The sequence below is a fragment of the Venturia canescens genome, chromosome 4 (genome assembly GCF_019457755.1).
Source record: "Venturia canescens isolate UGA chromosome 4, ASM1945775v1, whole genome shotgun sequence".
Lineage (NCBI taxonomy): Eukaryota > Metazoa > Arthropoda > Insecta > Hymenoptera > Ichneumonidae > Venturia > Venturia canescens.
The window spans coordinates 4,044,770-4,070,298 of NC_057424.1; the positions used below are offsets into that span (position 1 = coordinate 4,044,770).

Consider the following 25,529-nt stretch of genomic DNA (forward strand, 5'->3'; position numbering starts at 1 on the left):
CGGCCTGGATGAACCAGTAGCATTTTCTGCCATTTAGGATACCATTAGCTTACGTGGTGTAATGGTTCAATGACGGGCTGATACCCGTGGAGTCCACGGTTCAAATCCTCCTTTGTTTTATTTTTTTTTTCATCATAGATAGTTATTGTTCTGACTATAGCAGAAGTTTAAAAAAATCAATTGATTTTGTTGAATTATGTTTTTTTTTATTCATTCATATAAAAAATAACTGCAATATGTTAATTTATTTTAACAGCAATAGCTACTGTGTCAGTGTATTCCATTTTACAAAGATAGGTTAGACCCACAAAAACTATCAACAGTGTCAGCTGGCAGCAACGCATGCGCGTATATAACGCGCACATAATGCGCATGCGTTAACCCGTACACTACCTGCAACAGCGCCGCTCGAGAGGAACCCTCTTTCCCGACACTTTTACGGACGTGCCCGATTGCCGAGATTGGACTCCTTCCCTATAGTCTCCTTGCAAGAACCAAATAGCACAGTGGCACCAGGCACATGCCCTTAACCCTTATAGTGGGCGATAGCCATCGAGGAAAGAAAGAAGAAGAATCATTAGCACAGCCGTAACCGGTGTGACAAAAGACACTAATCATGTATATATCGTATATAACACTTTATACAGTCATACAGTGACGGAAAAATGATTATATACTTTTGTGAACGGCGCGTGAAGAACTGGATCGTCGAATGACAAATGGAGAAAAGGACAGAACAATGCAATCATCGAGTATCGAGTTTGTTGACAGCAAAGAACAAGAAGGTGTCATACGATGCATATTTTTCTCCGAATTTCATCACATAGCAGGACCAAAAATAACCTGTCAGGTTAGATTTCCTGTAAATATTCGATTTAACCTTACTTTTTATCAATATTGAAATATTTTCATTTCTAATATAATTCAATTCAACAATTGAAAACTATCAAAAAGATCACTCGTCATTACATTAGCTTTTTATTAACATCTTTCAATGCCCGACTGATATGAGACCTTTTCTTTGTGTTTGAAGGTGCCCGACAACTTCATTTCCAAAGATATATTTGACAACGTTAGTGTTTATATTATACCAAAAGCTCAGTTACAACGGAGCACCATCACCGTGTAAGAAAAGATTGCTAAGTAAATTTGAAAATGCTTTGACACAAATCAAAATGCATCTGAAAGAAAAAAATATTTACAAAGAATGATAATTTTTAACAAGCTGTTTTTATTTTATTAATTCGAACAAGAAATATTTTTTCAATTCTGCACGTATCCGTTTTAATTTTGGAAATTTGGCAGAACCCTTAGGGACTACAAAATATTGGGATTTCCTGTGAAGATTGATGACAAAAAATATGCCAGGAATGCGTTTTACTTCAATCTTTGCTTCGTTTGTAATGCCGAAGATAGAACCGTCCATTATGAACCGGTTGTCAAAAAGATGTCAGATTTCTTGGTATTTATATGAGAAAGATATGATACAATTCATATAGAGAACATTTTCAGGAAATATAAGCAAGCTGTATGTTTTTTAGATGGCTCTTGAAATAGAGAATCGTTTCCTCTCTTCGTCAGACGATAAAACAAGATTGTCTCAAATGCTTGAACAAGTAATGGAGGATCTCAATTCTCACAAAATGTGCACTCTTACTGGTACAATATTTTTCAACAATATTTCGATTTTTCTGAAAAAATTAAAAAAGATCAAGTAGGAGAGTTGGAAACAAGATGATAATTTATCGAATACATTGCCATTCTTTGTATCATAATTTTTGTTAATATGCTCACTTTGATTGCATTTATTGTTAAGAAGGGACAATGACATCTCATCTGAAAGTCGTACGATTAGCAGCAGAACCAAAGCCTGTTCTGGATCACCAGGTCCCTATTTTTCTGGAAGGTCGAGAAGCTTTTTGCAGTGATCAATGGGACCTCACGACTCAACAAGTTTTGCCATACATCGACGGTTTTAATCACGTTGCTCGTATCGCTGCTGAAGCCGATGTGGAAAATAATTTGGTTAAAAGTTGCGTTCAAAATCTTGTGTACGTACAAGTAATATTGGAAATACACAAAAAACCACGCAAATTATATTCAGCCTGAGAATTCTTTTTTTAAAATCTTTTTTCATCATTCCTCTACTACTAATTGGCAATGGAAAATTGAAAAAAATGTTATGTTTAGGTATTACGGCGTTGTCACACTGATACCAATATTTCAGTACAGCAATGTTTATGCGACAACTCCTAAGCTGAAAGACCTTGCGGAGGATCAATTTCTGCAGGAAAGATGTATCGCTTATGCCTCGAAATCGCGTAAGTTAGATAATCGAAGAAAATTGGGAGAACATGATGCGGTCTCCATCATCATAGTAAAAAAAATAAGATTGTTGGTTCGCTTTTTAGCTCGGCAACCCGCGTTCTTGCGTGACATATATAGGATGTATGCCAGTATGACTCATGGGACGAGTATGAGAGATTTGTGTCAGCGTTTGAATCCACAAAATCTTCGAATAAACGAAAGAAAGCTCGTGCAGTGTGGCCTCATCGAGGGTCTCATAAGAAGAGTCTACAAGGTTATCATTTTATTCCTCCAAGCAAAAACTATACAAGCAAAAACATGTGAAATTTAATCTGTCGAATGCTGAAGCTATTCGAATAATCGTTATTTTCAAATTTTTTTAGCTAATAATTTAGCATAATTTATTCGAATGATAGTGAATACATGTATTTGATTTATCGTATGAAATTTGGAATTGTTTATCCGCACAGTATCCGATTCACCTGCCAGGACCTTGCGGGGAAAACGAAGGCGACAACGAAGAAGGTCGAAACGAGCCGATCTACAAATACTTCACCGGTGCTTACAATCTGGACGAGATTTGTTGCATCACGGGCCAATCGGTAGCCCAGGTAGAAGAAATCGTGGAAAAGGATCCGAGCGTCGTAATGCTCTGGAAATAATGGATGAAAAAATCGATAAGCCGACGAGTTAATGTGCAGGATAATTTATTTTTTCATTTAAGGAGATTAAGGCTGACGAGAGAACGAGGCTGTTATTTCATTTGTTCGTCCTACAAAATATCAGTAGCATTTTGAGACGTCTTAGAATTTTTAATTTAAAGCAAAGGTGCAAAATATTTATAAGGCTATACTCGGATGCGGCGAATCATTATTTTCGAACCAGTCGTAAAATAGTTTTTATTCGATTCTCCACGAATATAATGCGAAAAAGATAACTTACATTTGTTTGGGCCAGTTTTTTAAGAATCCTTTCGTTTTGTTTTCAAATTAGCTGACGTTTTGAATCATGTCCTTTACTTCGTTTATATAAGTTTCAGGAACTTTATTCGCTCTCATTTCGTCACATTTTCGTTCCATAGCTTCTCGTAACTTTTTCTTACGCATTTCAACTTCCATTCTCATGGCTAAACCCTCCTCGAATGTTTTCCTTCTCTCTTCAATTTTCTCACGCTCCTTCTCGTTAACTTGACGCAATATTTCGCTTCTGTATCGACGGGCTTCGCGTTCTTTTATCTCGCGTAATTTTTCGTCTCGACAAATTGCTTCTCTCTGCACGTTCAATATTTTCTCAAATTCTCTCCTATCCCGCTCCATTTCCATCGCTTGTATCATCTTTCGACCATATATCTGTTCCTTTCTATCCATTTCTATTTTTTTCAATTTCTCCGCTCTTTTCACCGCCTCCTCTTTCTCCTTCCGCCGCCATTCTCGTTCAACCTCCTCGTGCACCCTCGCCGCATTTATTTCGTCGATTTGAGCCTAAATTTGATTTTTCGTGGCTTGCTTTCATTTTCATTGCATTTTCAACACTATCATTTTTTTTCATACTGTCAAAATATTTTGTTGTAAAATCCTAAAAATTCCTCTTACACACACACACACACACACGCGCACACACAAGTTGTTGAATATTTTTTTGTTTCATCTTTTACTACGATTATTAAGAGGATAAAGAGAAGTTTTTTTTTCTATGTAGTTTTGATGCGATGACAATACGAAAAAAATGTAATAAACGTAATACGGTTGGACGAAATTAAAATAAATGTAAAAGAATGATAAAATTTTACCTGAACGTCTTGAGCTTGCCGAGTTTGTGCGGCGACTCTTTCCTTTTCACGCTCCTTCCGTAATTTAGCTAGTCTCTGGGCTTCGGCTATTTCGGCCTCTCGTTCTTCCTTCAATTTTTGAAATTCTCGTATTCTAAAAAATTATTGATTGTAACAATATAATTGGAATAAAGTTTTCAAGTACAACTGGGAGATACAATTTTAGATAAACATCTAAACCTTAAATCCATTATTCTATTTTCTTCTTGTTCCATTTCTTTAAAATGTCGTAATCTCTCATTGCCACTGGCCAATTCTTTCCTAATCAAAGCATTCTCAGCATCCTTCTTCTGCATTTTTGCAATTTCATTTTCCTGCCAAGCAATATTATTGAGCATAATTAGTCTTCCCTCCTCTTGTTTTCTCTCCAATTCCATTATTCGTTGTTCCTCGTTCTCTTCAATTTGATTTTTCAACAAACGAGCGAATTGCCGTTTTTTCGCTGCTTCTCTTTGTTCTTTTTTCTCGTCCTCTTTGAGTGCGATTCGTCGCTCGTTTTCCATCATCGCATTCAGACGTTCTTCCTCCTCATTGAGCTCTCGTTCGATCAGCTTTTTCTCGGCTATCTTATCGTTAATTCATAGCAAATAAATCATGTTATTACGATGCTCGTTCAAGGGCTGAATGAAACTAAGGAAAAACTAGAGAAACTACGAGTTTCGATAAAGAAAAACTGAAAATTTTGAAAGAAAAAGAATTTGCTTGCAACTCCTCTATGATGTCATCGTATCGAAGCCGAATATAAATAAAAATAAGTCGAATTGATCGTTTGACCTTGAGACTTGCAAACAGCAAGGTCAGGCGATGATCAAATGAGTTTTTCTAACGAATACCTTCCAATTATTTTGTTATTCCTTTGGCGAGCACGAGAAATACTACAATCAAGTTGTTATAAATGTTGGCGCAGAAAATATGTTGGTCGTTTTCTTTACCTGAGCGTCTCGTATCGCTCTGCATTTAGTTTCGAGGATTAGCCTGTTGCACTTTTGTATCTCTTCTTCCTGCTCGAGCTTCAGATTGTAAGCTCGTTCAAGGAGATGCATCGTTCTACGCCTCGCCTCGGCCTCGACGTCGTCCAATCGAGACGCTTTTTCCTTTGTTCTTTGCATATCGATTTTCCGGATCGCTTCTTTCCGGGCCATGCTTTCGGCCACTAAACGATCTTTCTCCTTCTCAATCGCCATTTGCGCTGCTTCTCGCTCTTCCTTCGTTACCAAACCTGCTTTCGAACACTCCCGGAAGTAATTGTACTCTTTCTTGCTCAGTATCTTCGGATAAATGTTTGGCTCCTTCGACGGTATGATGTACTTTCGTGGCCTTCCGTTCGCGTCTTTTGATTCGTTAACCACCTTTTGGAACAAACGTAAATAACATTTTTTTTGTCATATCCAGCATATCTCAGGATCTTTCGATCACTTTTTCATCGAGTTGCAGTTAAGTAACTTGAAACAAAATTTCCACCATTCAGCGAAAAGCTCAATAAACGAATGAAAATTTTCACCATCAAGAGACACGGTAGAGTCTCGGGACAAGTACATTGACAGCCCTGTCGTCTGCTAGCCCGAGGCTCGCCGAGACTATACTTATTTCTCTGAATAAAACGATTCGTGGTGGTATTTTTTCTCAACCTCAAACGATTCCAGCGACAAGCTCTGTAATGCATCGTCGCGAGATATACAACAAACTCAATAATTCACTGCAATTCGATCGATATAAATTAAAACGAATTTAATACTCCGATTTGACGTATAAAGTTTTTCCACGAATGAAAATATTCGTTACCATTTGAATCGAAAGTTTCATGGGGACTTGCGGGGAAAATGAATGAGATTTTGAGGGTACGGAATTCGTTAAAATTATCATCATCGTTTCGCTAAACCGATAATTCGAAAAAATGCAAATTCAACTTTCTTCTTGCATCGGAACATTGGGATCGGTTCGATTAAATCGAACCTATAAAAAAAACAACAACACACACGAATGAAATAAATTAAAAAAGAATAAACCTCTTTTCCATCGTAGGCGTTTTCACGTTTCAAATGTATCGGTCTGTTCTTTAGAGTTTGATCACAAACGGAAGGCGAATGAATCGTGTATTCTCCCGGAGGAAATTTTGGTCTGGAATTGATCCGGGTGACCTTCATGTCCGGCGTTTTAGGAAGATTTCTCGACATTTCGAACGATAAGTTAAAAGACCGGAAACGTCATAGGAGACAAACAAAATTAGCGACGATCGACATGAACATTGCTTCGATCACGTATAAAAATAAGCTCCCGCAACTGATGTATACCGCGCGCGCGTCGTTTTTTCGGTTCGTAGTGTGTCTGCAGCGGCTTGGCAGTAGGTAGGCGCGGCGGCGACGAGCCGAAATATAACCCGATGCGATGCGAGCGTGAGCCGTGAGAGTAGGGAAGGAGCATCACGATGCCAACAGTGACAGCGGCCGCCGCTGCTGCCGCGTGTTGTATTCACCGCACTTTGTTTGCTCGATACGAATCGAGCAACAAAGTGGAAAGAACGATCGATGGTGTAGTACGTGTTGCAGTTGTTAAACGAAACGACATTATAAACGAGCTTTTTTTAAGGGTCGGAAAAGGTTTTATACTATTGTTTGAGCGCGAAAATGTACGAAAAGATTTTCGTGATTTTTCAAACGATTTTCAATCGTTCGCGAACAGTTTTGCCCTTGTTTATTATCATTCGCTTCGAAGCGTTAGAAAAATTAATGTTACAGACTGCACAATTTTACATTATATTCTCAATTCGACTACTACGGGTAAAACGAACGAACGAACGAACGAACGATCGATGGTTCAAAGCAAAAGGAAAAAACGAGCGTACAGCACATTCACGTATATCTGAACGCTCCTAGAGCTGAACAAAAGGCGTTTTATTTTATATATAGTCGCCGGTCAGATGGCGGTGAACGTCCTATCACCGTTATTATCTCAGCTACCAGTCGATACTATTTACGGTATTTCCGGAACAATCACAGTGACGATTGTACGATTCTCGCGGTGATGGAAGAAAAAACGAGATTTTCCACGTTCAACCGAGAAACACAAAAAACTGTTTATCACATATTAATTTTGTTGCATTTTTCCTAAACTTTTGTTTCGTGTTTTGAAGATCGACGAGCGAGCCAGGAGCGAGAGACATTCAAATTAATATGGAACCTCATGATGTTTATTCTCTTTCGATTCTGCTAAAATTCTTATTCCACGAATCCTCGCGGAATAGTTTTATATCTTAAGATCTTGTTGAGATTGATACATTTTTAATATATAATGATAGCGTTTGACATTCGTAGTAAAATCATCAAGCAAAATGTGACAACAGCTATTTTCTATTTATATGCGTATGCATATCTACGTTTTCAACCGCAGCTGGCTTCTCATTACATCATTATATTTTCTTATTCTCGTTTTCGGTTCTTCAAAGTTGGGAGGATCTTATTTCATTAAATCCAAATGGTCGTACAGGAAGTGTGCCTATGCCATGAGAGCCCGTGCGTGAAAAATTGATTTTCGTTAATTGTTTTCTCGACAACTATGAATAATTTCGAGAATAGATGCACGGAGTATATTTCCAAATTTCAACCCTTAAGACGATGGATCAGTCGGTAATCACACCTCGAATTTTTGAAATTGAAACTCTTTGACAACGTTCGTCCGATTAAAATAATAAAAATGTCATCGTACGCAGCACGATCGTAAAAATCCGATGACATTTTTATTTTTTCGATCAGACGAACGATGTGGAAAAATTTCCCTTTCAAAATTTGCAGCTATCTCTCGCACTCACGTTTGTGATTACCGACTGATCCATCATCTTAAAGTTGGAATTTTCGATTTCCATTAGATTCGCGTGAACTTCCTCAACCGTCGTCGCAAATTTTTTTTACACTTTTTTTCTTCTCAACGTTTTTTTCCCGGGGTTATTTTCATCCAATGATGAAATTCGTTTTAAAAACATTACGTCGATCGAGGTAATTTTCATGATGTTCTTGATGTTCTTCTATTGTACCGATTTGACGAATTTGACGCGGGGGAGGGGGACGGGAGGAGGGTTGTCCTCCTCCTTGAGGAAAATCATTGTTAATGCGGGACTCGTGACAATTTGCCGATGAAGAGGAAAAAGCGTACACGATGCATCGTGCGGGGAAGTAGGTGGGCCGTGGGGTGTAGAGCACGGTTTTGTGTACGAGACCGCAGCAGCGTTTATGGGAACGACGGCGGGCTCGAGCGACGAGACGTTTCACCTGGTGCATTTGCTGCAACCCCTCCAAAGTTTCGCTGGTGGAGGATCGAAAAGTTTTTTTCGAAGCAAACGCGGTTGCGTGCCACTCGGACTAACTCGTTGGGGGACCGTCCGCCGTGGACAAGCAAAAAGAGAAGCAAAAGGAAAAAAAAAACTGAGCCGCAGAAAATACGACAAAGTCGGACGTGGCGCTCTGGCTGCATGCATTTTCTCGAGTCGTAAAAATGCCTATTTTGTCGAACGAACTGACCTTGCATCGAGTAACGATGCTCTCATACAAGATAAAAAAAAAGATGAGAAATGTTATGAAAAAGTACTCCTTCAACGAGAGATTGACAAAAAAATAACAAAACTAATTTCGACTCTCCGTTCTCAATTCGAACTTGCAATTAAATAGTAAGAGAGACGTTTGTTGAGGGTACACGGAGAGACTTTTATAGCAAAAATTACTATGTTTTTATAGTAACGTCGGACCACATCGATAATATTATAATAATAATCGCTACAGAGTGTGTCAAATAATGCAAAAGTTTGGGGAACCATTACCACAGTTCGTAGTAAATAACGCGCTGTACTATGTCAAAAATGAACACCGAGCGAATTTTGATTAAAAACATAGTAAATAATGAAATGATTTGATGAAAATTTGGGAGATAACGTAGCAGTCGTTTCTCTGTGCAATACGAAAAATTGCATGGTTTCGTATTTTCCCTTTTACCCCATTGAATTTTGCTCAATAACACAGCAAAATTCATGCTCCCACCAATTATATGAGCAGGCGTTGCTCCGTATAAACATGAAAATTAACCAGTGGCACATAGTAAAATTTCAAGCAATTTGTCCAGTCCGATTCACCAATTTTTAACATTTCGCCAAAGACACGAGTGACATTCGGATATCGATACATCGTTCGATGTAAGAATGTCGCAGACCTAAATTTTGCCTGTCGTGCATAGTAAAATTTGAGAGAACTGCTTTCGGCAACAAAATTACTATGCACTTTGGTGAAATGTAATAGAATGGCGATATAGAACAGCGCTGCTATAAAACATAGCAAATTTTTCTAGCAAATTCATCCGAAATATTCGTATAAAAGTTTCTCCGCGAGTACCATTTCCCGGGTTTCGGTCAACACTGTCGTTTTTTTTACAAGCCTTTGAAGAAACTCAAAAGGCCTGGAAAATTTCTCAAACGGAGCAAGTATTAACATTGATTTCGTTCTTCCCACGATATTTTTATTCGTCATAGATACCTCGTATCAGCAGTTTTGCTGCGAAATAAATGTTTTCGAAACGAATAAGATTGAAAAAAATAAAGAATGGAATAGGAAAGGGTGGTTAAGGTTACTCCTGTACTGCATGCTGGTCAAATGAGCGCTAAATTTTCAAAACGCTTTTAGACCAAGTTCAACGTACCGATTAAACTTATTGTTAGTAGAAATGTATTCAAGCATATTTTATTAACGTGAAGAAATATTTAAAATGATAGTTTTGCAAAACTATCGACTGATAGATGCAAATCTCCATGATGACACATTTTCACAGGTATTTTTCAAATAATCATATGTATTTTTTAACCGATTTTATTCCACCAAGTCTCATTTTGTTCCTCAATACTGATCCTCTACGAATTCACCACGTAGATTTTCCTTTAAACTCATTCCTTCAGAAATTATGAACGAAAAAGTTTTTTCACTTAAGATGATGGATCAGTCGGTAATCACAAACGTGAGTGCGAGAGAGATAGCTGCAAATTTTGAAAGGGAAATTTTTCCACATCGTTCGTCTGATCGAAAAAATAAAAATGTCATCGGATTTTTGCGATCGTGCTGCGTACGATGACGTTTTTATTATTTTAATCGGACGAACGTTGTCAAAGAGTTTCAATTTCAAAAATTCGAGGTGTGATTACCGACTGATCCATCGTCTTAATGAACAATTAGCTGCAGCAGTGAAACGATCAAGTTAAAAAAACAACTACACGGTGGATTCATAGAGGACCGGTTGACGAACAAAATGGGACTTGTTGCAATAAAATCGATAAAAAAACGCAGATAATTCTTTGAAAAATACCAGTGAAAATGTGTCAGCGTGGAAATTTGCATTTGTCAGTTGATGGTTTTGTAAAACTAGCGTTTTTAATATATTTACTTAAACTTGGTCTGAAAGCGTTTTTAAAATTTAGCACAGCTCATTTGACTAGCATGCAGTACAGGAGTTACCTCAAACACGCGATTCATTCATCCAGCACATTTGTTGATTTTTTCACCTCGAATTCTCTTATTTTCTTTCCCCCGCCCCCTCGAACGCCCTTCGTGTCTTAAGCCATAAGGGTCGAAAGAGACGATAAACGTATAGTTTTTAAGAGCGCCGCAAAAAACATGCCGCGGACGCCTCGTCTCGGCTGTGCGCATGACCTTTGACCACCACGTGGCGGCTCCTCAGCAAGATGCACCACACGAGAAAAGCTCGTAGCGAGTGGCGAAGAGAGAGCTTGCATTCGCGAGTCGTGCGTCGTCCTCGCTTGTGACCGAACGCCGCCCGCGAGTATACAACGTACAACGAGCTCGGCTTTCTGCTTCTTGTGGTCCCTCGTCGATTTTCTCCCTCAATCGCTCGCCCCTCTCGATACGCGCTGTTCCCTTTTCGCGCTTCTTTTTCCCGCGTTTATTGGCCTCTTGGATATTACGCTGCGGGCTTACGACGTTGCGAAATAACGAAAACAGCTAGATTATCAAAACAGTAATTATTATAATTGCTTGAAAATCCAAACAGTTACGAAGTATTAAAGAAAAAGTGGTGCTGCGGTCATGTGTTCTATCGGTGAGTGTTAATTGCACCTCTTGAATTTTTTATTTACAAACTTTTCCCACTCTCTCGTCGTTGTAAACGTGACGATCATTATACTTTCTGTAATAATTCATGACGAGGTCCGTTGTTCTTCGGTTGTCACAAATTTCCAGTTTTTTTTTTTCGTCCAACAATCTCATATACACACAGAAACATTTTAAGGTTGAATATTCGGAAGCGGCGGCTCTGCTATAACGGGGGCTCTTCACTATTCTTTGTTTTCTTTTCGAAGCACAAAATTTCATGAAAAAAAATATTTTTCTTCTTCTCAACGCGATTGCCACGCGACTATAGCGGTCTGTCATGCCTCATCTTGACAAATGCCAAACAAACGCAGCGTTTTATCCGACATTGAAATTCCAAAAACAATACTAATTTATATGCATTATCAAGTTTTATTATCATTGCAAACGAAACATGTATTTGAATCATGCAGTTGGAGAAACTATGGATTGAATTTACTATTTTTATGGCCCTGTTGTTGTTGTTGTTGTTTTCGTTGTGCCTGCTCGTACACTCTCGCGTTCTCGCTGCTGAGGCTACATCGAATGGACTCTTTAGGACATTGCACTTAAAACTGTCGAGGATGCGAAGAACGAGTTTGGACATGAAAATGCAACTTTGCTTGAAGTTGCAGAAAACTTTTTGTCCCAAGTATATAACGGCGGGATAAATATTTAATATTCGTATACAATATCCTATGGAAGTATGTTCTTGTCGCATAGGCACGTTTGCGTGTGTCCGCGCCAATAAAAGGGATATGCGATATATCGAGATAGTTTACATGTATTCTTGCTCACATGTTTTCTTGGGTATAATGACTCGACGTCTACTTCTGACTTATTCAAGAGCAATGTTCGCTTTTCCACACATAGTTTCTTGGCTTATATACGTGTATATATTCGAGTCTATGGTTTTGTGGCGGGAGTAGTAGTGTGTGGTGCGAATAAAGAGGGAAAACTCGTAGCTCCGGGAGTATCACAAGTGGCATAGGTGAACGGTTGAATAATATAGGAGGAACGCTTTGTAAAAGGGCTCCCCTACCCCTTGCTTCCCGATATCTATATTTTTTTATATGCACGTCCCTCTATATTATATTATATTCTACAGTCTCGAGAAGAGGAGGGGGAGGGAGGGGGGGGGGGTTAGGATGAAGAACATATGGAAGTGTCCCACTCGTTTCAATGAAACTAGAGGGTAGCGAAACTCTTTTTTTTTTTTTTTTAGCCGTGCGAAATCTTCCTCTTCGTGTATTCCTCCCAGCTATCCGGGGAATGCGTAAGATTTTTCTCCGATTTTTTACAATCATGACAATCGTCGGAGGGATCGTTTTATTGAATTTTAAATATCCGTCATTTTGTGCGCGTTTTAATTTATTCTGCTAGTTTTTTTTTAATTCTTACGTTATTATCGATTTTGAAGGCGGAAAGTGGATAAAGATTATGCTACTGAAAAGTTGTTCAACTCGTTCCGCGATGTTTTTCGATAAATAGTTAAAGTTTATAAAAAGCCCCGGGTTGACTAAACGCTTTTCAATTTCACTGAAATATTCAGGCGCGAGAATAGCCTTTGTGCGCGCGGAATTAAAATACTACGTGCGAATTGAAAAGGTGCGAATTAAGGTTCTCCCGGCATATATCAAACGCACAACGTTTGATTAAGTTCCTCGAATTCAAAGAATCGAGCTCGGTTATACGGCTCTTCTCCTTTTGTTTCTTTTTCTTCTGCATGTGTCTACTATCCGTGTCTTTATACTCTTCCCTTCTCTTTCCTATTTCGTTTTCTCCATTTTTTTCCTTTCGATTTATTCCTTCCCCCGCATATTAACAATATTTATTTCAACAATTTTATAAATAATTTGGAATGACAGCTCTATGGGTATTTTCAGTCGTAATTTCGGTTCGCTCGAACAAGGTATGTCTCAATTCTCGCGCTACTCATCGGCCGCGCGTTTTCCCCTTTGCTTCATACCTCGTTCCTTTTTCTCTCGCTTCTCGCTTTCTTTCCCTCCATTCGCCGATCCTTCCCCCTTCTTACTCCTTCCATGCATTCTTGTTATTCGCCTTCGTTCTCTCCTCTCTTTTTGAACCCCTTTCTCAATAACTTTAACTATACATACCCCTCGTTCTCTCAGCTTTTCCCCTTTCGCCTCCATTTGGCCATTACCCACCAATTTACGTTTACATAATCCAACGGTTGTCTCAATTTCACTCCCGTGTTCCGTGTATGCATTATTTGCCACACTTTGCATACAATTTTTCATCGTTATCCACGTCCATCCCCGCTCTCTGGTTCTCTCTCCGCAGCTCTTTATTTCTGTACCGACTACCGCGCGATATTAGTCTAATTGACAACATTTACACGCTTGTCTACAGGTGGCGCGCTATTGCATGGGGTTAAGTCAACGCCGATGTACAAAGCAGGCATGCTAGATAACGTAACTGTTGCAAATAAAATAGTTCATCAGTCGGTCGGTGGAAGCATAGCGACCGCTTTGAGGGACCATCGTCAGTCATGCGTAATGCCGATACAACCGAATCGTTCATTGCCAGTCCATCCCGCGCCTCACCACACGCATTGCCGCAGCAATAACAACATCGTCAAAACTCCCTCGTCGTTCGTGCGAACCGCCGGCGGGTTCGTAAGTTCGAGCGCTCCTTCGTCGTTGTCGTCGGAACGGGAAGGGATTTTTCTCGGGAGAGAAGAAGCATCGTTCCTGGCGAAGAAAGAGGAAGAGAAAAAATGTTCGGAGTCGTTAAAGCAGAGCAAAGATTCCTCGATTTTCGAATCGAGAGACGAAAATAAATTGGGGGAGGAGCAGCAGCAGCAGCAACAGCAGAGAAACAGTGCGAGAATCGAGGAAATCGAAAATGGACTTATCGAAGGTTTGAATGATTTGTCAAGAAAACGCGCGCATAACGACTGGAGAAAAAAGATCATGTGGAATCGTGAAAATCGTATGGAAAACGATCTCATTGACATTACTCGAAGCCCCGAAAGAATCGTCGACCTCTCCAGTGACCTTCAAAGCGACGAACCCAGCTTTTTCTCCAAACACACCGACAGCCCATCCTCCGGTTGTTACTTCGAAGATGTTGCTCTGAAACATAAGAAAAAACGTCGACGGAGAACGAAAAAGCACTCGAGCGAATCGACTACCGACGATTTTCACCTCCTTCAAAATCGTTCTTCGAAAACCGTGCCACCGTTGAGATTGAAAAAAATTCAAAATCTTCGCGATCTTCGAACCTCCATCTGTCAACAACCTAACGAAATCATCGATTCTCAATTTCGATTCGACGATACGACAATCGTTTTTCAAAACAACCAAAACTTTCGGGATATTCGAAACTTGGAAAATCCTGGCAAATATAGAATCGTCACTGGACACACACCGCCCTACGACGAACCCACCGAATCCTCTCATGTCGTCTCACAATCGGATATTCATACTTTGGATGCTGCTAAATTAAAATACAAAAGAAGTAAACTCGTGCTTAAACTTGAACAATTGAAGGGTAAAACTATCGAACTTGGCAACGAAATGCTCAGGACTGTTCTCTCCTCATCGAATGGACCGCACACGAAAAAAGAACTGTAAGTTGCTTTTATTTCTTCCGAAAGCCCCGTATTTCAATCGTTATCTTCGATAATAACGAAAACCCATTTTCTCCAAATCGGTCGATTATATTTCACTTTTGCAAATTATTTAAAATTGACAATTTCTCAGCTTTGTTAGCTATATTAAAAAATAATTTATTACTATCCTTATTAATTCAATATTTTCATTGCATTAAGGTAGATGGGTAAATATTCGTTATCCAAAATTACGCGATGATATTTTTTTTGTAGGCAAAAATAAATAGCAAACATTTTGTAGGCATATGAAAGTCGGGTACACACATGAAAAGTTATTGAATTTTTTCATTCGTTATATCCAAGATTTCGCAAAAAAAAAAAATTAATCGTTGTATCTCGTGGATTCTCAAGAATACATACGTATTTTAGTTTTCGAACCTTACTGTTGAAAATTGGCTGAAATATTAAAAAATATCTGATGAGAAATCAGTCAGATTACACGACAAATGAATTTTGGTCACGTTCGGCAACGCTGCATTAAATATATATGTTAACACGTGACGTCAGTTCGACCTCTTGGTCATATTTTGTCGTTCGTTTGCTTCGACACGTTTTTTTGTCAGTTTTAACAAAATCATCACTTTTATCCTGGTAAACTTTTTGATCGTTCGTTTTTTCATTTTTCTCCATTGCAATACTACTTTGGACAGTAAACTCACTTCATAACCTATAAAAGGGTATAGAGCCGGGTTTGTATGAGAAATCTGCCCTTGCGGCTTTTTCGACTCGCATTTGGGGAATCGTTTTGGTATCAAACAAAGATAATTCAGCCAAATTTTCAGCTGTTTATCTCAAATGGTTTTCGAGATTTTCAAGAAACCCCCATTTCTTGATTTTATTATTTTTTTATGGTAAAAATGAAAACTAATGAGTGGGGATTTTTTCCCCAATTGTTAGGAATAAAAGACGTAAAAAAACACTTTTGTAAGGACTCTCAAACCAAAAGCCAATTTTTGGCGGACGAAATTAAATTCTAAATTAAAAGTTTTTAATGCTCTTTTCAAAAGTGTTACTCACCTTTTATGTCTTTTATGCTCCTCTATACTCAAGAATTTTTGCGATTTATTCGGAGTGGTGGAACAATATGAAAAAAAAATTAAAAGTAATTTTTTTCTGTAATCTTGCGTTTAAACAATTTTATATTTTTTTAATGATAAAGAAATGTATAAAAGATTTTTTATTCACCAAAAATAAGTCCACGCTAGTGTAAAAACACAGAAAATCAGGACACAACCTGCTTGAAATATTGGGTGGTTGCATTAAAATTCGTTGTTTTTTAATGTTTTTTGAACGTCTATTTCTATGGTAAAAATTGAAATGATTTTAATCAAAATATGCGCTCTCGGCAGCTACCACCTTCTCCCGCTTTTCTGGCAACGATTGAATTCCGCGGCGAAAGAAAGCTCTATCCTTTGAGGCTATACAATCAGCAATCCATTTTTGGACTCCTTCATAATTTTTGAAATGCTTCTCTTCTAAATCATATTATCACGAAGAAGAATCACTTTTCGTCAGTTCGATGCAATTGATTGTATGTTTTTCATCAAATTTTTATACAAATCTCCAACAGTTATTTATAACGCTCATTCGTGATTGTTTCATTCGGCTTCAACAATTCGTAATAGACAACTCCTTCCATATCCCACCAAATACAGAGCATTGTCTTACTATAGCGCAGATGTCCCGCTTTGGAGTCGATGTTGTCAGTTGGCCAGGATCACCCCATGATTTTTTTCGTTTTGGATTCTTAAAATAGATCCATTTTTCACTTCCGGTCATAAAAAGACACAAGAAACTCTTCTTGCTTTGCTTTGCAAGTAATGAAATGCAGATGTTTAGCCGATTCGCAATAGCACTGTCGGCCAATCGATGTGGCAGGCATTTTCCTTCTTTTTGTATTTTCCCAATGGCATGCAAACGTCGTGATACAGTTGATTTATCGACTCCAAGTTGTTGATCAAATTCTCTAAGAGATTGGGCGGGATTATCGTCCAATAACGCTTTTAATTTCTCATCTTCAAATTTTTTCGGTTGGCCTGGCCGTTCTTTGTCATAAACATCACAATCATTACTTTTAAACCTTCTAAACCAATCTCTGCATACTGTTTCGGATGGAGCAGATTCCCTATAAGTTTTCGCGAGTAAGCGGTGTTATTCAGCCTTACTTTTTTTCAAATCAAAATAATGCAGAAGGACACATCGGAAGAACAACTTATCGCGATCCATTTTTTACTGTATATTAAATATCACGTAAAGAATATAAAAATGCCGACTGTTGATTAGATTTCATTAATACACCTTCAAGTTATAAAAATTTACTTGTCACAGTACTTATAGTTCAGTGTAAAAATTGCTAGCCACATCTATATGTGAACAGCGGGAATTAATGCAACCATCTAATAAATTAAAGTGAGTTATCTAGATCGTTAAAAAAAATGTTCAAACGATTTTAAAATTATATAATCTCTAATGGTTAGTATGCAATAAGTTTGCAGTAAAATGATAAGAATTTTGTTTAAGTAATGTATTTTTTAATTTTTCGGTAAAAAGATAATTGTTTGTACATTTCTTTACCATCAAAAAAATATAAGATTGTTTAAACGCAAGGTTACAGAAAAAAATTACTTTTATTTTTTTTTTTATATTGTTCCACCACTCCGAAAAATTCTTGAGTATAGAGGAGTATAAGAAACATTTTTTGACAAAATTTGGTGAGTGACACTTTTGAAAAGAACATTAAAAACAAAGATTTAAATTTTATTTCGTCTGCCAAAAATTGGCTTTTGGTTTGAGAGTCCTTACAAAAGTGTTTTTTTACGTCTTTTATTCCTAAGAATTGGAGAAAAAATCTCCACCCATTAGTTTTCATTTTTACCATTAATTAAAAAATAATAAAATCAAGAAATGAAGGTTTCTTGAAAATCTCGAAAACCATTTGAGATAAACAGCTGAAAATTTGGCTGAATTATCTTTGTTTGATACCAAAACGATTCCCCAAATGCGAGTCGAAAAAGCCGCAAGGGTAGATTTCCCATATAAACCCGGCTATACCCTTTGTAAACAAAACTGACAGCGTGACATCAACAGCAGCGGCAATTGTTGTACCACGCTAGTCAAAATAATCTCTTCAAATCTTTTTTTTATAATAAAAATTGTATAAAAATGTTGATTCTCTACCGATTATATTTCTAAAATAATAAAATTATTATTTAAAAGTATGTTTCGTTTTTTGAAGTTTTCGAAAAATATAGTTGGTGCAAAGATCACGTAGCCGTCACCCATCTACCTTAATCAAGTACTACTACTACTAATTCTAATTTTTACATCTTTTTCATATAGAATCTTTTTTTTCTAACTGTTACATATTTTTTTGTCTCGTTTGATAATCTGAATTTCGTATATGAGTTCGAAAAAAATGTGTTGTCAAATTTTGAGGGTTCGTTATGAAAATCTCTCGGAATCAAGGGATCGAGGGGGAAAAAAAAAGTCGAAAAGAGTAATTGAAGAAGAATAATTGGTCTGTTTTTAAAATCGTAGGCAAATTCGCCAGAAATTGAATCGGTACAAAACGCAGATAGGAAATTTGGAAAAATTATTATCAGAGTTACCGGAAGTAGCGTCGGACTCCGAGGAAAGGGGAGAGATCGAGCGTCATCCCGACTTATTAGCGGGGAGGCAAACCGAGGATTTGAATAACGTGTGCACATCGACGAGACTTGGTTGCAGTTCGAATTCGTCGTCGCGTCGGTCTTCGCCGTCGTTGGAGCCGCCAAAATTGTCGCCAAAATTTCCAACGTATTACGAGTCTTCGAGATCGCCGAGCGAACTGCGCAACAGTCCGCCAATTTTGCCGCCTGCTTATGTCACGTTAACGGATTGCACAGACGACTCTTGTGACGGAAGAAACATATCGATTCATCGGGAGGGGGGCGACGGCTCGAGGCAAAGAAGCACTTCGGAGTCGAGGAAAAACTGTAAAAATTCCATTTCTCCGAGTCCGAAACCGGAAGTCATCACTGAGGAGATAATGGAAAATCACGTTGAAGAAATTCTTGATTTGAACGACGATAAAATCATTTCTGAATCAAATTTCGCCTCGAGTACGTGTTTGGATGAAAATAACATAGAAGATTTATTGTCAAACAGTTCGATGGACGTGATGGAAATATACGAGGATTGTGCGATCGAAACTAAGGAAGACCCGATCGAAAACGTCGAAACCCTCGAGCCAGTTGTCAAACCCTCCTTCAGTCCAATACCAATAGATAAAACTAGCCTCGAAGGCGAAGAAGCGAAACCGATAGAATTACGAATCATCGATGAGAATCTCGTCGAGTCTACCGATACTCTTTATGAAAATGACACCAGCGAGGAAGAAACGAAGGAAAAGTGCGTTAAAGACGTTCCGACTGGGGAAGTTGTCAACGAAACCAGCCTCAACGCTATACCTATTTGTGAGAAGTTTCCAACCCTCGCCAATTGGATTGCGACGTGGTCGAAAAAACAGATCGTCGACGATGAAGCAAAGCTACCGAAAGTTCCAGTCGTCGTTGAACAACCCAGTGCTTTTCAAGTAATTAAACTCAATATTTATCGCCTTTTATTTTATTTCCCATCAACTTTATCAACTCATCCTTTACTGTTTCATTCGACCACAGAATCCTAGTCTTTTCTTATCCACCTTTGCACACACGCTCATATCGTCAAATCTCTGTTGGTAAACCAAGTTTTATCTCAGTTTTGTTTCATCTTCTCCGACTATAACGGCTCTATTAAGATGATGGATCAGTCGGTAATCACAACCGTGAGTGCGAGAGAGATAACTGCAAATTTTGAAAAGGAAATTTTTCCACATCGTTCGTCTGATCGAAAAAATAAAAATGTCATCGGATTTTTGCGATCGTGCTGCGTACGATGACATTTTTATTATTTTAATCGGACGAACGATGCCAAAGAGTTTCAATTTAAAAAATTCGAGGTGTGATTACCAACTGATCCATCATCTTAAGGTAACTCCTGTACTGCATGCTAGTCAAATGAGTGCTAAATTTTCAAAACGCTTTTAGACCAAATTTAACGTACTGATTAGTGGATTTGTATTACAGCATATCTTATTATTAAAAAACGCTAGTTTTGCAAAAACCATTGACTGATAAATGCAAATTTCCAAGCTGACACATTTTCACAGGTATTTTTCAAAAAATTATCTACGTTTTTTGATCGATTTTATTGCAACGAGTCTCATTTTATTCGTCAACTGGTCCTCTATGAATTCACCATGTAGTTGTTTTTGACTAGGGGCACCGCACGCGCAAGCGCGCGCTTGTCTTTAATTGTTTTAACACTTTTTAAATAAAAATATTACTCAGGACTATTGTTTCGAATAGTTCATTGCAAAAATCACGGTACCTACGGTCGAATAGTAATGGCGCAAGATCACTCTTACAATTGTTTCCTCCTTTTTTCTACGATCTGAAATACGCACATGAACGAACTCCGAGCACAACATCGACAACCAATCTAATAGCAGCTTCAAAAATAACCCGCACTTCGAGATTTCGTGACAACTCTTCTTTAGGAAAGGATCGTTTCACTGTTGCAGCTAATTGTTCATTAAGTGAAAAAACTTTTTCATTCATAATTTCTGAAGGAATGAGTTTAAAGGAAAATCTACATGGTCAATTCATAGAAGATCGGTTGAGGAACAAAATGAGACTTGGTGCAATAAAATCGATGAAAAAACGCAAATAATTCTTTGAAAAATACCAGTGTAAATGTGTCAGCGTGGAAATTTGCATTTGTCAGTTGATGGTTTTGTAAAACTAGCGTTTTTAATATATTTACTTAAACTTGGTCTAAAAGCGTTTTTAAAATTTAGCACAGCTCATTTGACTAGCATGAAGTACAGGAGTTACTTTAATTATGTCGCTTTTTATTAATAGAGAAGATACATTCCGATGGAATTGATTTGCGCAATTTATTCCGAGGGGACAGAGATGAAAATTCTTTCACAAATATCATAATCAGCGAATTTCTTCATACTTTTTTCCTCTTTTGTTGTTACTTGTTCATTTTTTAAACTACTATGAAATCTTTTTTTCGTTGTTTAGGTGATTAACTCTGAGCCGGTAAAAACAACAGATCAGAACGTCCAACAAAAGTCTCCTCGAGACTTAGTCACCGACAATCTGATAAATGAACGATGGAGAAATGAATCGTGGCAGGAACCATTGCTTCAACGACATCAACAACAGCAGCAGCAACAGCAGCAGCAACAGCAGCCTCTCTTGCAAGCTTATAGTTCCCCGAATGCGCCCTTGTCTCGTCCTCAGCCGCCGCCTCCGCCACCGCCCCCGCTCACCCAAGAAGTTTGTTCACCAATCGCCATGGCAGGATTTTATGCCAGAAATTATGTAAGTTATTATTACTATCAAAAACAATAATCGTTTCGTTGATTTGTGATAAATTTAAAGCAATTAAGGTATTACGGGACTTGAGCAAACAGAAAAACAGGCTCAAAAATAATGATGATTTCATCAACGAGAAAAGCGAACGAAAAACAATTCTGGAAAGACCTTTGCCAGTGGTTTTTTACTTCGTCCATAAAATGATGAAAGACGGGATTTTTGTAGAAAACATTTTTAACTAGAGTGTAGAATGACGCTTACCGAGTCAACTTCGGAGACACACGGCAAAAAAAAACACTTGTGAACAAGAAATCTGATGGATGAAAGAAACTGAGAAACACAAAATGGAAATAATTAGAATTAAACATTTGGCGAAAAACCTCTTGTCTATGGTGCAAAGTGGGTGGAGCTGTGGAAATTTGATTAGTCACGATCGAAAGAAAAATCAATAGTACGTGCGCAACGATGCAATATTCTGTAAAATGCTGTGGCTAGTCGAGTGTTCGAGAAACAGATATCGGAAATTTTCAAGGACCAATCGAAAGGCAATACTTCCTGCATAACAAATCTTATTACTTGTTAGCGGCTCGTCTTCGAGCGTAGCATACATATGGAAATTCATCTGTTTCAAGTCGCTGCCGAAACTCCAGATAAATCAATTTGAATGTATAATTTCTTCTCCATCAATCAATTTGAATTTGTCAATTTGAATCTATAATTTGTAGGATCTATAATTTGTGGGAACTGGCTAAAGTTGATTTGACATCTGATGCTAGAGTATATCTACTGACGATAGGGTGCATACATTCACGTGTATCGTTGCTCGCTATTTTCTCTCAACGTCTCCATGACAGATCCCAATTAAAGTAGTAGGATACTGTGCCCGACAATCGTTACGGGATGTTTCATCGGCGAATTTGACGATCTCGCGCCATGAGAAACTTGGTTTTTTTCGATGAACGCCTTCGATTGATTTTTCGTCCAAGTTTCAAATATTCTGTACTTTCCAGTATATGTAGGGAAGAGCGGGGCAAAACGGTATACCCGAAAAATTCGGGAAGTGTTTTTGACTTTTTTTTTTCTCAACTTTTATATTTGTTCGAAAATGAACAAAAAATATGTATTTTCCAAAATATCATGTCTTTTTTTTTTAATTTCCATTACTGTCTATGACAGTAATCACAGATACAGGGAAACCTGGGGCAAAGTGGATATCATAAGCAATTAAGCTAGATGTGTCGGTTTACATATGTGCTATCAACTACTGTTGTGTTAAAAAATTGATTTTCCCACTGATTTTTAATATTCTGTCAAAAAGAATTATGGGGCAAAGTGGACTTCCCCTCGAAAAAAATGCTCTTCTGACTAGATGTCACGAATGTACGGTGAAATTGAATGAAATTAGAAATTATTAAAAAAAATTTGCAAATTGCTTCCTCAAGATGGGCAAGATGCATGGTGCTCAAGATGCACGATGTTCAAAGCTTACTCTATGAGGTGCTACATTTTTCATTTTGGCTTCCTCATAGAGGAAGCTTTGAGCATCGTGTGCGTCTTGACCATCTTGAGGAAGCAATTTGCAAATTTTAATTTTCAGCATTTTTTTTTGTATACAAGGAAATAATGTATTTTCTCTACCTTATTTTACAAATAGAAATTTATATCTGTTTAAATCCAAAAAAAAACTGAATGACGAGCCATCAGAAAAAACCTCTTGCAACTTTCAATTTTCATCGTTTTTCCATTTACATTTAAATTAAATAGTTCCGACAACTTTGCTGGAAAGTATAGAGGAAGTACAGACTTATACACGATATCTTACAAAATTTCCAAACATTAAAGCGGTTAGACGATTTTTGAAAAACTCATATTTTCGTAAAATTCAAAAAATCATAAAATTTAAACCGCTCAACCGATATTTCCCAAATTCAATACCAACCTTCTTATTATGATAATCTATGTATAAAAAAAAAAAATTAGTAATAAACCTTAAAATTTTCGGAAGTTGGAGCGTCGACACACTTTTTATGAAAATTTCAAAACGTTGCATGATTCATATTTTTTTATAGATTCTGTCAAAATTATCAGATATGACATGATATGATATCTAAATATGATTTTTCGATGTTTTGGGACATTTTGAGCACATTGACATTGAAAACTGGAAAAAAAATTTTTCATCGTCACAAAGCTTCCTCTATGAGGAAGCAAAAATGGGGCAAAGTTAACTTTTTGAAAAAAAAATGTTGTGTTCACTTTGCCCAATTTTTTTCAAAAAATTCAGATTTTATTCAACTTTACCGTACATAAGAATGAAACGAACATCTCAGTTTCTTAAAACTTAAAGACACATCCTGAATTTGAAAAAAAGTTTTTGCAAACTTATATTATCTTCTACTTTTGGCAAATCTCCTTTGCCCCAAAATTTAAAATTTCCGAAAAATGCACTTTGCCGCGAGTGGCCACTTTGCCCCAGGCCCTTATTTTGGCGGACCATCATCTGTGGTCACACCTGCACACAAATCATGTGCCCACTCCGCACAACTTTAACACCGAATAAATGATTCGGTGAATGAAGAATAGAAAATTTTATAAAATTAAAACACACTAAACGTGCATTGAATGAAAATGATAGTAAAAAAAAATTGCCCCGGATTTTTTTTTTAATTGATAAAAAAAAATTTCAGTACATTTCTTGGTTTTTGGGAGTAAAAAATAAAGGTTCAACATTTCCTTAGGTATCCCGTTTTGGCCCGCTCTCCCCTATACGTATTTGGAGTATGCGAGAAGTGGAATCCTTGAGAAAAGATTGTATTTTCTTGGCCGAAAAAAGTGCAAAATGAAAATATAATAACGGACGGAGAAAAACTGAATTTTGTAAAATTTTCGAATTTTCATTACGTTTTAAGCGCCGACGCAATAATAGTAATGACATTTTTTCAGCTCGATCACTACAGCATGGCCTACAGTTACAATCCAACAATAGCAGCAGCCGCATCGTTGTGGAACAGTGCAGCGATATTGCAGTATCCATTGATGCGTCCAGCAACGTCAGCAGCGCTTTTGAATTCGACAGAACCGTCGAGAATAACCTCAGGAAATGTTCAGTTCCCGGGTAATAACGGTGGAATAGCTCAACGCGGTTCTTATCGAGTCGGGATACATAATCAGAACGAAGCAAAGCGGCTGAAGCTGGACGGTAATACATTGAGCTACGTCCACCGGGACACCGGAATTAAACTGCACGGGAATGTAATTTCGAGTTCGATGGAATCGTTGAAAAGAGGTTCCGAGTTTCAGCACGCGACAGGACAACCGAGAATATCGATGAATGTGGGAAATCACGAAGTTACTAACTACAGAAATTCTTTGCCCCAACCTCAAGAGCAATTTGGGCGTGCAACTACTTACGGAGATTCCCGACTTCCGGTATCGAGCGCTGCTTGGCGAACGGGACATTTGCTTGGTCCGATCGCTCCTCAATATAATTACGCAATGCTCAACGGTTGGCCCACGAACAATTCCTCCAATATGTTGAATCCACGAAGCTCAAACTCAGTTCCCTCCTTTGCTCCACCCGCGAACGTCTTGTCCTCGAATTCGCCCCGAGCCCGCATCCCCAAAGTTACTGCAGATTCGAATTTTCGTAATTGTGCGACTCCTAACCTTGGCAAAGTTCGATCCAGTCCTAGCAGCACTGGAAATTTAGAGTGCTCCAATTGCGGACGCGCCGGACCAATGTTCAAATGCCTCGGATGCGAAGTCGCCTTTTACTGCGACAAAAACTGTCAAGCTTGCCATTGGAGCCGCCACGTTAAAAGTTGCCCCAAAAAAATGCCCGAGCTCAAAAAAGTCGTTCATTGAATGTGTCAATTGCATATCGTTGATGTCATTTTTTTTTTTTTTTTTTTTTAATTCTCGTCGTTCCCCATCATCATCCCACCATTAACGTTATTTATTGTCGACATCATTAATTTGTTGTGCTATACAATCCGTCTGCTAAATGTCATCGATATTTTTATATGTTAACAAGTATAAAACACCGGGAAAGTTGGGTGATTGTAAAACGAATATTCTGCAAAATATATTCTCGTTTTATTTTCTACTTCTGGTTTTGCTGAATTTCTTTAACTATCCATCCTTAATTTTATACTATTGCAGTAGCAATTTTCAGGTCAAAGCTATTCGTTGCAACAAGAAAAAATCGTTTTGAACAATTTTAAAGCTGTTTATTTTTT

General features: G+C 37.9%; 3 protein-coding genes across 4 annotated transcripts; 2 read left to right on the top strand and 1 right to left on the bottom strand.

Moving 5' to 3' along the window:
* Positions 1–551: 551 nt before the first annotated feature.
* Positions 552–3,244, top strand: Nprl2 (Nitrogen permease regulator-like 2). Its single transcript, XM_043418036.1, has 9 exons — positions 552–595; positions 699–850; positions 1,034–1,125; positions 1,306–1,462; positions 1,542–1,659; positions 1,817–2,051; positions 2,191–2,321; positions 2,412–2,581; positions 2,778–3,244. The coding sequence occupies exons 2-9, from the start codon at positions 713–715 to the stop codon at positions 2,967–2,969; spliced, it is 1,233 nt and encodes a 410-aa protein (XP_043273971.1). The 5' UTR covers positions 552–595; positions 699–712; the 3' UTR covers positions 2,970–3,244.
* On the bottom strand, positions 2,832–24,845 carry LOC122410047 (cilia- and flagella-associated protein 45-like). Of its 2 annotated transcripts, XM_043418032.1 has the most exons (6): positions 6,142–6,447; positions 5,068–5,484; positions 4,316–4,701; positions 4,097–4,229; positions 3,250–3,788; positions 2,832–2,959 (listed from the first exon to the last, which is right to left on the bottom strand). In XM_043418032.1, the coding sequence occupies exons 1-5, from the start codon at positions 6,307–6,309 to the stop codon at positions 3,297–3,299; spliced, it is 1,596 nt and encodes a 531-aa protein (XP_043273967.1). In that variant the 5' UTR covers positions 6,310–6,447; the 3' UTR covers positions 2,832–2,959; positions 3,250–3,296. The 2 variants fall into 2 exon arrangements, with proteins under 2 accessions (XP_043273967.1, XP_043273968.1); XM_043418033.1 differs by lacking the exons at positions 2,832–2,959; positions 6,142–6,447 and adding an exon at positions 24,703–24,845 and having other exon boundaries at positions 3,288–3,788.
* On the top strand, positions 13,626–25,341 carry LOC122410045 (uncharacterized). Its single transcript, XM_043418030.1, has 4 exons — positions 13,626–14,842; positions 18,422–19,457; positions 20,995–21,297; positions 24,235–25,341. The coding sequence occupies exons 1-4, from the start codon at positions 13,656–13,658 to the stop codon at positions 25,153–25,155; spliced, it is 3,447 nt and encodes a 1,148-aa protein (XP_043273965.1). The 5' UTR covers positions 13,626–13,655; the 3' UTR covers positions 25,156–25,341.
* Positions 25,342–25,529: the final 188 nt, after the last annotated feature.